Source organism: Eschrichtius robustus, chromosome 8 (assembly GCF_028021215.1).
Source record: "Eschrichtius robustus isolate mEscRob2 chromosome 8, mEscRob2.pri, whole genome shotgun sequence".
NCBI classification, from domain to species: Eukaryota; Metazoa; Chordata; class Mammalia; order Artiodactyla; family Eschrichtiidae; genus Eschrichtius; species Eschrichtius robustus.
The window spans coordinates 86,712,630-86,729,392 of NC_090831.1; the positions used below are offsets into that span (position 1 = coordinate 86,712,630).

The 16,763-nt window shown below is 43.0% G+C and overlaps 1 protein-coding gene across 2 annotated transcripts in view; it reads left to right on the forward strand.

The window, feature by feature from the left end:
• Positions 1–16,763, forward strand: part of BMPER (BMP binding endothelial regulator) — a 321,921-nt gene that overhangs the window by 245,183 nt on the left and 59,975 nt on the right. Inside the window, exon 15 of one of the 2 annotated variants that reach the window (XM_068550033.1) lies at positions 8,772–10,087. The exons of the other annotated variant lie outside the window; for it this stretch is intronic. Coding sequence (XP_068406134.1) covers positions 8,772–8,953 — 182 coding nt within the window. The 3' untranslated portion in view covers positions 8,954–10,087. Of the gene's footprint in view, positions 1–8,771; positions 10,088–16,763 lie in introns of those variants that run through there. 2 annotated transcript variants of the gene reach the window in all.

Below are 16,763 nucleotides of genomic sequence, written 5' to 3' on the forward strand. Positions count from 1 at the left end.
ATTAGTGATACGTACGTGAAACATCTTAGAAGAGTGCTCAACTCATAGAAGATAGTCAGTAGTAACTGCTGCTCTTACTTAGACCTGAAGATGAGATGACTAAATGTTTGTCTTTTACTGCAAGGGCTTGCAAATGTTTTTCTGTAAAGGACCAGATTTGCCTGGTAGGGAGAGACTGGGGTTTGCAACATTCTACACGAATACTAGAAACCTTAGCTCTGCTATTAGTTCATGGCACTGCTAACTCTAGAGGGTCTATACCGGTGGAGGGCAGGAGCTGTCATCCGGTTGGAAGAGGGCTCAAGAATTGCCTTTGCCTGTATTTTCAGTGCATGGACATCGTGTTCACTTAGATAGTGGGTCTCAATCTGGCTGGACATTGGAGTCACTCTGGGAGCTTAAAAGATAAGCCAGAAAACTATGCCTGGGCCCCTTGCCGAGATATCCTGCTTTAATTGGCCTTGTGTATCATTTGAAACCTCTCAGGAGATTCTGACCTGCAGCCAGAGTTGAAACCGCCGAGTTAATTTGTGTGCTTTTTTGTGTGGCTCTGGGGGAGTAGGACGACGAGCGTTTTGGAGGTTACTAAAGCTTCCTCAAGCCACCCCTTGACACAGTCACTAATCCATGTCCTTAAAAAGCTCTCAGACCCTTTTATCTACTTGTGAACTTCCCTTTTGGTTTTGCTCTCTCCTCTGCAAGCCCAAGTCCAATCTTTATGTCTGAGTTCACTTTCCACGGCAAGAGTGCCTCTCTGTCAATGCTGTCTTCCCAGAGGAGGATTGAGTTGATAAAAAATAACTCATATTAAGGTATGGCTGAGGCTTCTGAAAGGTGAGACTAACTGGCTTACCTCCCACCTAATGCGTCAGTGTGGGGTAGTATAGGAAGGGCAGGGTTTTGAGAGACTGGGTCCTTCCACCATACCTTGAATATGCCCGTCTCCTTTTCTCTGCTTTGAAATGACTAAAATATATGGACTCAAGCCCCAGCCATTCATCCTGGTGTAATGTGGGGCTCAGCAGAACTTTATTAATTTTATTAGCTACGGTGCTGTGATGAGGATCATATCAGATACGGAACACGTGAACCCTCTCTTCCTGATGCCAGGCTGTATTTAACACCAGTTCAGTGCACCCAATGCATTTGAGGACTACACTTTCCCCCCTCCAGATCCTGAGTTCAGGGACTGAATCTCAGCAGCTAAAATTACTCTTTCTAATGGAAAAGGAATACGGCTTCTGAAGGGTTCCACTTACCTAATTTAAAATTAGCAGAACCATCTGAGTGAAGTATAACTCTGTCAATGTTTGATTGCAGGGGAACATTTTACACACACACACACACACACACACACACACACTCACACTGAACTTCCACAAATTGACAGTTGGTATTTACGGAGATACGCAGCATCTCTCAGTAGATTCATTTCTGAGTCATCTGGAATATTGAAGACTATAAGAATACTCTTTACTAATTTTTAGTTCCCAGATCTTTTGACTTATGACAGCACTTAAGGCCACTTAATACTGAGAAGAGAAATTTTCCAGGGTAAAAGGCTTGGAAGTTGAACAAATAAGAAGCCAGCCAGGCAAGAACCTCTGAATGAACAAGTGACATCTCCCAGGCGAGGCTGGATTTTAGCACTAGCATGACATATGAAGTTTATGCCCACTAGCTGTGGCAAGGAGGACTAATGAAACTCTAGTTTAGTACAGGAATTACTAAGTACAATACAATGTGCAGAGGGCTATTGTGAAGGTCTCTAAAAGTTTCATTAATGACCATTTATATTAATCTGTACTATTTTCTAAGCACCTCCTTTGCCCCAAGGACGATACTAGAACTTTGTGTTACATTTTATCTTATTTAATCCCCACTCTAATTATATGTTAACATTCTGTCACCCACATTTTACTGTAAAGGACATTAAGGCTTAGAATATTTCAGTAATTTGCTAAAAATCACAGAGGTGGAAACTAAGAAAGCTAGGAATCAAACCTAGGTCAATTTGCATTATAGCCACTGTTCTTAATTATTATGAGAACACAAATAAGCAAGTGCACTGTAGAAAAATATATATACCTATGAATATATATTCATTTATGTAAGCGTCCACTAATTTATGGAAATATTTGTTGTGTAGATCTTTCCAATTTCTATTCACTTGTTCCTTATCATTGATACTTGTTACTTGGTACCTTCTGACTCTATAACTTTGCTATGACCTTGCTCCTGCATCTTACTTTGCCATCCTTAGTAGATTTTCTGCCAACCTCCCTGTAGGTGCCACTACTAATTGTCACTGCACTTGGAGGAATACATTTTCTAAGTGGGCAAGGGGCTGGGATATTCAGAGTGGTGTGTGTGTTTCGGCAGCACATGAGATAGTCTGCTGGGTTCTGTGAGCAGTTTCCTCCTTGTTTTATTCTACAAACTCCAGGTGATTCTGGCCCCTGCCCTGCAGCAACTCTGCTCTACTTATACACACTCATCTTTCCCTTGGCTGACTGGGAAAGGATCCTGTAAAGGATTAGGAGGTAAGATCAGCACTGTGACCTTCAGCACAGTAGGGGCACATGGGGACAGTGAGTTCCAAAGGGCACAGATCTGCACTTATTGAACGTATTGATAAAGTCAACACGTGGCGCCTTTATGGGGTCCCACAGAAAGTAACATGTAATGGTCCTTGCACGCGTTACAGAGTAGCTGCTTATGTGCCCCCTTGAGAATAAATACCTGCTAACCCTAACCACTTTGGTAGTTTCCTGGTTTTTAAAAAATGTATTTGATCAAATGAAGCCTTTTCAAATGCCCCTGTGCAAATCATTTATGTTGTAAAAAGGTATTGTTTGCCTTTTATAAGTTTGAAAAAAAATAGATTCACAGAGGGTAATAAAACAAGGTCCAAGTCAGGATTAGGTCCTGAAACAAGGTCCAAGTCAGGTCCAAGTCTAGGATCTTCTAAAAGTTGTGCCAGTTTGAAGGCAAATTTAATCATGTCATCCCCCCCATTTAAAACCCTTGCAAGATTCCTCTTCCTCAAGGCTTACAGCCCCTGCCTACTTCTCTGCCTCTGTCTCCTCCCACTCTCCCACTCAAATCCCATGCTCCCTTCCTTCAACAAAGCAAGGATCCTCCCATTTCTGATTGGGTCATGGTTGCTTGTTGTTGCTGACACCCCTTTACCCCCTACCCCCCACCCCCACCTTGGCTCTCAGTGCTGTCTCTGCCTGGGAAACTCTTCCTGCCATTGTCTGACTGACAATGTCTACTCACCTTTTAAGACCTAAGTGGGATCTATTCTCTGAAGTCTTCCTGGATCCCTACCCAACCCTCCACATTGAATTGATGTCTCTCTTATTCCTCCACTGTTCTTTGTTCTCACTGTCTAACGTGTACATCTTGCACTTAATTAACCATCTGTTTATGTGCCCCCTTCACCTATTTGGTTGTAAGTCCAGGCTCCTGAGACTGGAGGTCAGAGATGATATCTGATTCACATTGGATTCCCTGGCCTAAGAGAATGCCTGCCACATAGTAGATACTCAGTAGATGTTTGTTGATTTAATTTGAATTGAATGGCGATGATGAAAAAGATCCTTTTTTTTTTTCTAGTAGTTCTTCGTTTTCAACCTTCTAACTTCTACCTGTAGATGGTGAGGGAAATCTTAGTGTTCAGTAGTCAAAGGTAAGATGTCACAGAGGAGCAGTAGAAAATTAAGTGGTGGAATTAGAAGAAAGAATTGAGAGGTCAGAGAGAGGAAAAGACATGGGAGAATGCATGTCTATAGGAGAGGAGGGAAAAGGAAGAACATGGGTGGGAGAGAGGAAATTCTGCCGAGTTTTCATACTAGAAGGGATCTTTGCAAGATTTGAAAGGGAACAAAGCATCTGGATGGAAAAGTGAGTTGAAAGAGGCATTCTGGAAGCAGCAGAGTGGAAAATGAACTTAAGGCCAGCCAAATGTAATCCAGCTTGGGAACCGGGATGATGGATTGAACATCATTAAGATGAAATCATCATCCAACAGGCACAGACATTTATTAAGCTGCTCCTCTGTGCCTGGCCCTGTGCCAGAACTTTGCATCGTAGAAGACAAGGACTCTGCCCTCAGGAGTCCCAGCCTCAGTGGTTCATTCTGTTCAACCAGGGGTGCTTGTTGTAGTGACACCTGGAACCTTTAAAATAATCTACAGCTACCCAAGGCTCCACTGTAGACACAGAGCAAAAATCTTTAGGGAAGGGGCTGAGGAATGTGTATCTTTTAAAAGATCCTCAGGAGACTCTTGTGAGCATCTCTGATTAAGAACTACAGCTGCACAGTAATTGGGGGATTAAAACAAGTAAACGTAACTATAATGTGAAAAGTGCTGTTGGATGAAGAAGAGGGAAGGGTATCCTGGGGGAGATCCAGGTAGCTACTCGAAGGAGGTGACGTTTGAATTAAGACTTGGAAAATGATTGGTTTGGGAAGAGAATCCAAACAGATGATAATCAATTTCAGAGCTTTTTGACTGGAAATTAGAGCTAATACTGTAGTAACTGATGAAGAGAGAAAGAGAGGGAAGGGAAGAGAGAGGAAGAGAAGGAAAGGGAAGGGAAGAGAAGAGAATGTCAGGGGAAGAGTCTTGGAGGCAATTTGAACATTTAGTGCCAGGGAGCAGGTAAATAAGCCCAAGAGAGAGAAGGTGTTTGCAAGAAGTTAGCAGAAGAACCTAGAAATTTCAGTGTCATAAGATAAAATGGACAAAAAGACTAAATGTTTTGTGGTGAGATCATGTGAGAATGGGGACTGCCTCTATGTCCGTGGATATGGTCATTGTGGAAACCGTTGGCGGGAACTGCTTCAGTAAAATGGTGGGTGAGGAAGGTAGGTCACCAATGGTAATTCATGGCACAGGAACTGGATAAAATGACTGTGAACTTTTCTATGAAGTCTGGAGGTAAGAAGTTTGATAGGTGAGGGAATATTTTGCTAAAGATTAGTGTTGACCTGAAAATGTTTCCAATATTTAGAGGATGGAGCCAATAGAGACAGAGAAGATTAATGTTCATGGAAAAGGACAAATAATAGAGCAAGTTCCTGGAAGAGACGGGTCAGAAAGCAGAAATGACAAATGAAGGCTGGGTGCCGATGAGGAGAGGCAGTAGGGAGGTGGGTTAAGGTGCTCCTGCAGATGTCCTAAGTCATCAATAAGAGAGGATGAGTGCGCTGAGACTGGGAAGAGCTCCAGTAGAGTTTTAGGTGGAGGAAGATGGGAAACAGCAGGAGCTTCCATTGTGCACCTACTTCCACTTTGGAAATATTCGTTGCCCTCTTCTTTGCTGAAAAGGCGTGAGTCTCTACAGTGACTGAAACATGAATGTGAGGGTTGTTTACAGGACCAGTTCTAAAACTTGGCTGCCCGTTAAAATTAACTGTGCTGGGGAGTATTTTTTAAATTATTTTTAAAATACTGATAACCTGGTTCTACCTTCAGAGATTCTAATTTAATTGGTCTGGGGTGGGGGTCCAGGCATTGGGAAGTTCTCTGTCGACCCTGATTTCCAGCTTTGAACACCACAGATCCATAAAAATAGAACAACACATGGATACAATTATTTGTTGTGAATATGATATTCAGCTAGGGTGTTTTCCAAGTTATTAGGCATGTCCAATGTATAGGATATTCTATTAATCACTGAAAAGAGAAAAAGAGAACTTGGAAAGGATCCGTAAAAAGTCAAAAGATTATCAGAAATGCATAAGTTAAGAGATTTAAAGAAGAATAATTAAGTTGATCCACCCACTCATCCATCTATCAATGCATCAATCACACAGCAGCTCTCTGAGTCCCTTCTATATGTTAAACACCACACTACTGCTGAAAATAAACAAAACGACCCTTCCCTCAAGTAGCCTAGATTTAGTTGGAGAAAGAGAGGACAAGGAAATGGATGATTATAATTTCATGTTGCAAATGCAGGGATAGAGGTGGGCACCAGGTGCTCTGAGTATACAGTCAAGGGACATCCTATCCAGACAAGAGAGGCAGGAGAAAAGGTTGGGAACTGAGTCTAAAAGAGGGGAAGATAGGGTAAATGGTGGTGACATTCACCGAGCTTGACGGTGGCACTAGGTCAAGGCAGAGGGCAGGGTCTTCAGGCTTGGCTTGGCTCCAGGAGGTTCCTAGTGGCCTAAGGAATAGAATGAAATTATGAGAAGCCAAAACAACATACTAGAGTTCCATGGTGGAGGTAACGTTAGGGAAAGTAGCCTTAAAGAATAGTAGTAAACTTTTACTTATCCACTGTGTCAGTTAGGATCCAGGCAGAAAACAAGTGGCACATGCGGTTTACTTGATTGAAGTAAGTTTCATAGATGGACTACTTTAAAATAGAGAAGTAGCATGTTGGGAAATAAGGAAAAGTCCAGTGCCCTGGAAACGAACTGTTTTTACTCACAATAAGCTGACACCACATGTGTGGGTTTTTTTTTTTTTCCTCACACCAACCAATTCTCCAACACTCTGGACACCAACTGGGTGTCCTCAAATTCCATTCAATTTTGAGACTAACTGCCCAGAGTTAGCATCGGCCGCCACAGGTTTAAGGGCTCAGTCCCACAAGACGCCTCACTTCAGGTGCCCGTTGCAAGTACTGAGTCCCTAGGTTACCCTCACGTCTGCTCCACTTGGCTACAAGGTCGGGGGAGAGAGGTGTTCTCACAACCCCCTCCCCTTTCAGCCTTAATAATTTACTAGAATTGCTCACAAAGCTCTGGAAAACACTTATTTGCTCTTACGGGTTTATTATAAAGGATACAAATGAACAGCCGGATGAAGAGGTACAGAGGGTAAGGTCTAGAAGGGTCCCAGTGCACAGGAGCTTCTGTCCCAGTGGAGTGAGGACACCATAATCCCAGCACCTAAATGTGTCTGCCAGTTTCAAAGTTTTCTGAACCTGTCGTTAGTCATTTAGGGCTTTGTATGGAAATTTCCTTATGTAGGCATGATTGATTAAATCACTGGCTGAAAGTGATTAACTCAATATCCAATCCCTCTCCCCATCCCTGGGAAATGGGGCCGAAAGTTCCAACCCTCTAATCATGCCTTGGTCTTTTTGGTAACCAACCCCCGTCCTGAAGCTATCTAGGGACCCTAGGCACCAGTCCTTACCAGCATACAAAAGACACTCATCACCCTGGAGGTTTCCAAGTGTTCTACGAGCTGTGTGCCAGCAACTGTAGACAAAGGCAAGTGCAGCTGGAGGCTGGATTGTTATTTTTGTTCTTCAAGAGGATTCTTCTAAATCAGCGGTCCCCAGCCTTTTTTGGCACCAGGGACTGGTTTCGTGGAATACAATATTTCCATGGACCGGGGCGGGGAGGGGTTATGGTTTTGGGATGATTCAAGCACATTACATTTATTGTGCACTTTATTTCTATTATTATTACATTGCAGTATATAATGAAATAATTATACAACTCACCATAATGCAGAATCAGTGGGAGCCCTGAGCTTGTTTTCACTTGCCACTCACTGATAGGGTTTTGATATGAGTCTGCAAGCAGTTGATTTATTATGGTCTCTGTGCAGTCAAACCTCTCTGCTAATGATAATCTGCGTTTGCAGCCGCTCCCCAGAGCAAGCATCACTGCCTCAGCTCCACCTCAGATCATCAGGCATTAGATTCTCATAAGGAGCGTGCAACCTAGATCCCTCGCATGTGCAGTTCACAGTCGGGTTCGTGCTCCTTTGAGAATCTAATTTCACCGCTGATCTGACAGGAGGCTGAGCTCAGGCAGTAACTCGAGTGCTGGGGAGTGGCTGTAAATAGGGGGAGTGGCTGTAAATACAGATGAAGCTTCGCTCACTTGCCCGCCACTCACCTCCTGCTGTGCGGCCTGGTTCCGTGTTCTAAATCCCTACATGTATCAACATTCCTACTCCTGAGAATGAGGGGTGGCGCCTTTGATTGTCACTGGAAGTAACTCAGATGGAAAAGTCCACGTGTCATAAAACTTCGAGAATGTTGGCAGTATTTTTTTCTGACAAATGTACTCCTGAATTTCAGGAAGTCTCAGAATATTGTCAAAATCATTTCGGCTCCAAGTTAACAAAGATAGTAACTTGCTATGATTTGGCTACATCATCATTTTTACGTTCTCTGACCAGCCAGCCGGCCTCTTCCCTCTCCCCAGTCACACATCTAATTTTTCTCCATTGGTCCCTACCCGACTCTTGCTCAATTTGTCTCAGATTGATTAATTCAACACATGATCACTAGATTAAAATATGTCACTCATTTCCAATACCCTTGGCAGGTTTTTTCCCTGTATGTGTAATTCTGTATATTTGAATATCGAGGTGGTTGCAGAAATTATTTTTATTCATCTCAGTTCAATAGCTGGAAGAACTATTTGGAGTTAACTTTTCATACTGTTCTCAATACCTAAATAACCTATAGATTTCCCTGTAGCTTGACTAATGTATAGTTTGTCCTATCTGGGAATAAAGCTTTTTCATTTTATTTTATTTTGAAGTTCTCTGGCCCAGCAGGTGGATCTTGGATGTCGTTTTTCTAGGTGCAGGAGGTTCCTAGAGTGTTTGGGCAGTGTTGGGTGTTTGTTATTCTTTTGTTAGGATGCAGAGCTGCACCTGTGCTGTGGGGAGACCAGTGCCATGAGTGACGTGAGCCTTCGGGAATGGCATGGGGCTGAGGGTGAATTAACCTGGCTCTAATGGCTTCCCCACATCTCACCTACGTCACCTCCTCTTTTTCAGCCACCCAGTGTAAGCACGGTGCTGTGTATGATACCTGTGGCCCGGGATGTGCCAAGACCTGTGACAACTGGAATGAGATCGGTCCCTGCAATAAGCCGTGTGTTGCGGGTTGTCACTGTCCAGCAAACTTGGTCCTTCACAAAGGAAGGTGCATCAAGCCAGTCCTTTGTCCTCAGCGGTGACCTTTGTTCCGCTCCTTCAGACTTTGAACCTGGTGTTCTTGACACTGAGGTGGAAGAGCCAATGAAAGACTGTGATATTTGTGTGCTGATTCTGCAAATACACACGCAGAGTATACATGTGTACATATATAGATATATAGATATATTCAGAAACACTTCATCATTTATATAAACTATAGGTGGATTATTATATGTATATTTTTTGCTATAAGACATGTATTGTTTCTAGGATCCTAATCTGTAAGCCATTGAATACATTGTATAAATAAACCAGGTGTTTTTAATTTAATAAGGCAGCATGCAGACATATTGGATGGCTTTACCATCACATACATTTGTCATTTTTAAGAAGTTTTCTAAGAAATCCAAATTGCCTGCCTGAATTAATTTTTGATTTGAATAGGATTTGCAGTTGAATGGGAAGTGTGTTGTTCTGGAGAAGGGCAAATTTATCTAGGGGCATTTCATGCTTCCAAAGAAAAGAAAGTATGCCTGAGAAATATGGCTAGTGATTGGCGACAGGCTGTAATGGTGCATGTAAAGCAAGGGGTAGGCTGTTAGACTTTATTGGGTCATGGTCTGATATTATTTCCAAAACTGATTGGCTGGTTGCCAAGAAATATATATTTGTCACTAGAGCATAACCGAAGAATCAAATGATTTCTTGCCATCTTTGCATATTCCTTGAGTCTCCTAATTTTATATGTGTGCATGATGGATATGTCCACCGCTGTGTCCCACACTGAGATGATGGCGTGTCTGGATGACTTGTTAGTTTTACTGAGGATGAGCAGGTATTTGAAGAAACTGTTGCACAACGTATGACAAAATATCCATTTCTCTGAATCTCACAGCAATTTAGGATGAGCAAATCCAATGAGTTAAAGTAAGCTATCTCCATTTTGTGACTATTCCATGTATGAAATGAAAGCCTTTATTTCTAGAGGATTCCTAGACCAACACTATTTGGCAACAGTGAATTTGTCCTAATTATTAGACAGAAAGAAAGGCTTTACTGATCGGTTGACTTAACATCAGTACAAAGAATGGTCTACATGCTTGCTCTTACTACTGGTCACCATGTGATTTTCCTGACTTTTGTTTTCAGTTGAATAAGTGAACATGTCAACAAAACAAAACCCACTGATCTCTAAAAATAAAATGTTCTGCATTGTAGTAAATAAAGGGCTTAAGATTTAAAACAATGCATTTTCTATTTCAAGATGTGTCGTGTTATACTTTACAAATAAGCTATGGCAAATTCAGGTTCATCCATTTTTAACAGCTTTATTTAGATATATTTTATATACCCTACAATAACTCATTTTTATAAAGTGTTATTAATAGATAATAGCAAACCTCCAAAGTTTTGACAGTCAGCATAGTGCCATTGCTTGTTAAGACATTTGTGTTCCTGTTACATATATTCATGACAGCTAAAGGATTAGTTTGGATTTTTTACTGGGGCATCTCCAGCTGTTTGAGAAAATTGAATAAGTCACACAGTGTAATAGTGATTGTCTGGGACACCAGGGACTGTGGTTGTCATTGTTGTGCTTGGGCCATAACCAACCTCAGTATCTGGGACCCAAGGTAGCCAGTGCTTCAGTGCTGCACTTGGAAACGGGGCTTTGATGTAGGAGACTTGGGCTCCAGGTGTGGTTTGTGACCTCATCCACAACTGTTTAAGCATTTGGGGCCATAATTTGTTTCTCTGAAACACAAAGAGGCTTTGTAGTATATGGGCAGGGTTGAGGATCAGGAGACCTAAACACTCTGCCACTAGTGAGATTACTTGCACAGTAACCTGAGACACAGTTTGCAAACCCTTTTACATTCCTAGTTTTTGCTTTTTGAAACCTTCTGGAAATTTATTTCCAAATATTTTCAGTCTGCGGTTGGTAGAACCTGTGCAGATACGCAGGGCCAACTGTAGATCGTGCTCAGTAAAAGCAAGTTCTTTTTCCTCTCCCTGTGAAAATAAGAATGTTTTGAAAGTCCTAAACTAAAAGTTTTGAACTAGGAGGAAAAATGAATTGTTGACATTTACAATGGCAATTTTTGTTAAAAAGGTGGCACACTGAGAATTACCAGTTCTTCAGGTGAAAAGCCACCCCTTTAAACTCGCTGAGTGTTTCCTGAGTATCTGACTGTAATAGGGAAGAACAAATCTGACTCCATACTGGATCCATTTTTTTTTCCTTTAACCTTTGTATTCTATTGCTTTCCCTGCAAGTTAAGAATGTTGCCTCTAACCTGAAATATACAGGATACCCCATTCTCAAGGCTCTGATCTTTCAAGGTATAACACTTTTCCATTCATACAGAGATAAAAAGTTGCAGAACAGAGAATAACATTTGTCTTGTTGGAGGTTTATAGGAACATTGTAAACCTATGTGACAGCTGCAATAACAAAGGATTTTGACACCAAGAAGTTTACACCAACCAACCATACCCCCTCCCCTTTTCGTATAAAAGAAGCCTGAATTCTAACTAGGGTAAGATGGTTCTTTGGGACCCTAGTCCACCATCTTCTTGGTCTGCAGGCTTTCTGAATAAAGTCGGTATTCCTTTGCCCCAGCAACTCGTCTCTTGATTTATTGGCCTGTCATGTGGTGAGCAGTACAAGCTTGGACTCGGTGACATGACCACTAGCCTGTAAAAGGGCACCTCCCCTCAATTTGAGAAAGACCGGTGGTTGACTCTTTCCCCACCTTTTGTTGAACATGAAAAAACCATTTTGACTGGAAAACTCTTTCTTACTAGGAAATATTTCAGACATACAAGAAGGTGTAGAGAATAATGTTGTAAACGCCCATGAATACATTACCCTAATTAAGAAAAGTAACTGGTAGGTCGTCGATACATTTTTCTTGCATAAATCAAATCACATCAATCTCATGGTTGCAACAGCTGCATGTGGAGTTTTTTCTTGCATAAATCAAATCACATCAATCTCATGGTTGCAACAGCTGCATGTGGAGTTTTTCCTTGCTGGGTTTCTGTTCACTTTGCTACTGTTTGTCACTCAAATTCATCTGGATCTGACAAGTATCAAGGATGTGAGTCTGAATGCTCTTGGTGTGGGATAAAGAGATGCCTTAGGGGACAGGCACCAAGATATTTTAATTAGCCATCTTCTGCAAACATAACCCTCAGGAGCAAGCAAAAAAAAAGTCTCTTATTCTAAAGCCTGAAGTATCAGTACAAGCCTTTTAAGAACTCAGGATTTTAATTTTGAAAAATGACAAGGTTCAAGTGGCCCAGAATGAATTATTAGGGGAAAGAAACTAATGCTGGTGATTATGTTGACCTTGAATTAAGAACCCAGACATTTAGTCCTTTAAGGGGAGCTTTTGGGCTTTAGAGCTATGTTGTTACACAGGATTAATTAAATCAATCAAATGATGAACACTTGCATGAGATCCATCTTTACTGTGTTTCCTTTCAGATGAATTTTGAGCAAGCCAGCTTTGAAAACATTAATGTGGAAAATCTGCATGTAGAGATGCGCCTGAATTAAAGGATAATTCAGAGCGCGACTGGCTAAGGAAAGGGGGAAGGGTGTTCCAGGTAGAGGGAGAGCAAAGCACTGAGGCAGCCAGCGGCTCTGTACTGTGGCTGCACCACAAGCAGCGTGGCCTGAGGGGAAGGGTAAGCACATGTGTGGAGCGTCCCATGGTCATGCTAAGGAGCCTGCGTTTCATCTTTAGGGCAGTGCTTCCCAAAGTGTTTTACGTCATAGTGCATTCGGGAAATAACATTTGAGTAGTGAAGTAAATAGGGCTGCTTGCCTCTGGAGATCACATCTGGGGACATCTTAGGTCCAGTCCAACTGCTCCAAGAGTGGAAGGGATGCCAAAATCCCTGTCACCCATTCCCTACACAGCTCCCAGTGGGCTGTGGCTCCAGATGGGAAGGTCTGCTCCAGGGCAGATCCAGCTGGGGGATGGCATTAAGCAGTGGAGTGACGTGATCAGAGCTTTGTCTCAGTGAGTGGAGTGGAGGTGGGCTTTTCAGACCAAAGAGCAGGTGGGAGGCCCCGGAGATAGTCCAGGTAAGAGAAGATGAGCCCCCAAACTAGGAGGTAGGAGGAAACAAGGGGAGAACTTTGTGACAGGTTGGGTGGCAGATAGGCAAGTGATGGGTGGTGGCGGTGCCAGCCCATCACATAAAGAACACAGGCAGGAGAGCAGATTTACAGAAATTTCTGTTGTAAAGCAAAACCTAAGCTGTGTTCCGTTCAGTTCAACAAACATCCTGAGCATTGGGATTAAGACACAGTCCAGGATAAATGACTGGTAGTAAACCAGAGGCGTACACAGCTGGCCGTGGGAGCCTCAGGAAGCCCAGTTTGGGGTTTTGTGTTTGGGGGAGGTGTCTGGGAAACTTGCCAGAGAAAGTGACTCCTGCGACGAGACTTACTAGGCTGAACACGCTCTACCTATGCAGATAGGGGGTGTGTGTGTGTGTGTGTGTGTGCAGGGATAGTGTAGTCTGGGAGCTTAAGGCACGAGTGACTGCGTGGATGAGGAGAAAGACAGGCAGCCTGGGAGTGCAGAGAACAACAGGGTTTGGGTCCTGCTAGGATGTAGCGGATTCACAGAACTTTTTTGAGCTGTGGCATTGCAACTCACACACCCTGAGAGGTCTTATCAAACTTCCCTTGATTTCTAGTGGAGGGAGCACAAAAGTAGGGTTTGAGGATGTTTTGTCATTTTGTTATAAGCTCTCTTTGCTTCCTGTACCTGGTGTGTTCAAGTTTCCTTAATGTGTCTTCTGAAAATCTAGAGAAGGAAGGAAGAATGAAGAAGCCCCTAATGAGACTGTCCTATTTATACAGTGAGGAGGCATCTTTCAGACCCTCTAGGCATTGGTTGCTTTAACAGAACTTGTCCAAGTTCTGGTTATTCACTTAACCACTGCTTTTGTTGACTTGGCTGTGGCCTGACGGCAGGGGCCGGGGATGCTCAGGGTCCAAACAGCTGGACCTGTTAGTGCCAGCAGCTGTGGTCATACCTACAGGTAAAAGTTCTGGAAACACAGCTCACCTAGAGTTCTGGCTGGAACAATTCTGTTACGTTTTAGCCACTTTATATCATAACCAAGTTTATGCCTTGAAAACTGACGTAAAATGCTTCTCTGCTTCTTGCAAACTGGAACTTGGCTTACTGAGTAATTCCTCTGAGGGGTTCTTTCAGCAGTGAAATTTTGGGCTTTAGGAAATGTTTGTGGTGATGAAAAATTTCACTTTGGCTCCGAAAGTATAAATAACATTTGTCCTACGGTCATTGTCACTGTGTTCCTACATGTAATTTAAGGACTCAGATCCTGAACAGCTCCTTCTGACTTGGGTGCTTAAACAAGCATGGAGGGGAGTGGAAGGCAGCCGGAAGCCTGGCCGGAACCCTCCCCACACGCCACGGGCTGCCCTGGGAGCCTGTGATGTGACGTGTTCCTGCTGGATCCCTTGCACACTTCCGTGAAGAAGGTGATTCAAAGGAAACTCGCCGCTCAGTATGAATTCCCATTGCCCTCTTGCAGACAGTCAGACCCGGAGGACTGTCTTAGCAAACTGGCTTGCTCACTTCACTTGTTCTCAGGGAGAACTGGCTGTGATAGGAAATTGAAGTGGGAAGAAAGAGGATTAAAAGGTTTCTCCACAGCATCCACCACTCCTATCCACCCCCAAAACCTCAGGGAGGATGGGGGCAGACCACCTGATTGCACTGAAGAGCATTCTCCGCTCTGTTTTATGTGATGACATTTGGGGCATATCTGTTTTCATGGTCAGAGCAGCTCAGCCTGAGCAATTGCATTTCCATCATGGATCCACACAGCTATCTTCACCTGTGATTTTCTGAGTTGCACTGGGAGACTCCTTCCAATGGTCAGTTAATATGCCAGGCTATTCCATCCTAGCAGGTGAATTTAGACCCTACACCGGTTTGGGTTTGCCTGTTGAGATCTCCTGTAATTCATGGCATGATTCTCTTGCCCTTTCTTTGCTTTGCCATTGGCTTGGGCCACAGAGTGGCTGGGTTGCTTTGGTTAACGGAGATCAAGACGGCGGCCAGAGGAATTTGCCAGAGGATGTTCAGCGGAGCTGGGAGGTGTTTTCCAGGTCCGAACCGTTCCTGAGAGTCAGAGTGGGTCCATCAGCTTCACCCTTTTGTGTGGGAATGGAAAGGGCAGCAAGTGAGGGAAGGCTTTTTCTGTATTAATTCTCTCTGAATTTGCTGTTTATTTCCTTTGATTTTACTTTGGGGGGAAAATGTCAAGGAGCAATATGATATACACATTTTATTTTTTAATCTTTAAAAACTTGAGTAAAATAAATTTTTTTTCGAATTTTGGGAATTTTATATTTCATCGGATTCAAGTTCTACCGACTCTAATTTATTGAATGTTAGAACTTTCATATTTAGTTGATTTCATATATTTTGAATGCAATTTTCCAAAGCAAAACTTGTTTTCCTTGAAATTGATTCCATGATTTATTGTTCACATGGCTCTTTTATTTGGGCTATCTGTTTTGTGACAGCAAAATAATGTATATGTATATTATTTTTCTCACTTAATAATATTTATTTTCTTTGTGTCAGTAGTGCATACAATTTTGTTTGTTTCTGCTCCTCCAAGCATAAGTACGTGATCCTTTTTACTGTGAAAGAAGAGGCCTAGTAGGAGACAGGGAGAGGCTATGAGGCAAGCAGCAAAGATACAGCAGGTACAAACACGTGTATCTTTTTGCAGCACAACGTAAGAAGGGCTGCATCAGCCAGAAGTTGTGCAGATGTGGCTTTATCTATGTTGCCTTCAAACAAATGGAAGGAAATAAAATCCAGTTCTGAGATTCTCATCCTGTGAACTGCATGGCCTGATCCACACTGTCTTCAGGCATGTGCTTTTTATGACACATGGGAACAGGGCCTCCAAGTCTAAAAGCATCTACTGAGCTCCATCAAAGCTGGGATCTGTCTTCCAGATGTCTAGGCTGTTGGGAGTAGGTACAAACTTCCAGATGGACCAGCCTTCTTACAGCCTGAGCTGACTGGATGTTGGGGATTGTGTCAGCCTGGTCTGACTTGGTGCTTGGACCCTGGGTGTGAGCAGGTGCTCCAGGAAGGCCAGCCCAGGTCTTTGGCATGGGTGTGTGCATGCCTGGGGTTGGGGGGCTCCTGCCAGATGGCCAGTGAGTCTGTAAGACTGGCCTCCCTCTTTCTGCTCGTGCTCCTTTTCTTGTAGAAAGAAGAAAGGCTTCCCTCATAGACCGTAGCATCTTTACAGAATGCAGGGCCAACCACAATTCTTCTATTAGAGGAGCAGATCATAGTGGAGCTTCCTGAGGTTCTTCACCAGGAACTAAAACAAATTGTCATGTCAGCTATTAATTTGTGCCACCCCCATCTATATGTGCTCCCTTCCTTCACCTTTCAGTTTTTTCCCTTTCTTTTACTTCCTCTCCCTGAATGGAGTTGTCACATGCTTCTCTCCACCATCTCCCCAGCCCCCATTCCAAACTGGCCTACCCTCCTGGCACCATCTTATGTTCCAGTTCTTTCCTGGCACTTTAAAAAAAAATGTAGCTGTCCTGGTTCCTACCCCCTCGAGAATCAATCTGTCAAAAATATACTTGAGCCACTCTGAGGTCTATGCAATATCAGTTTTAGGTACCCTACCTTCATTTTCTTACCTTGAGTCTTCTGGCATTTAACATCTTTAACCAATAGTCTAGTTCTAATGTGAGCATTTAAGGCACCGTATCAGATGAGAAGGGAAAATATTTAGAGGGCAGATGGGCATTCG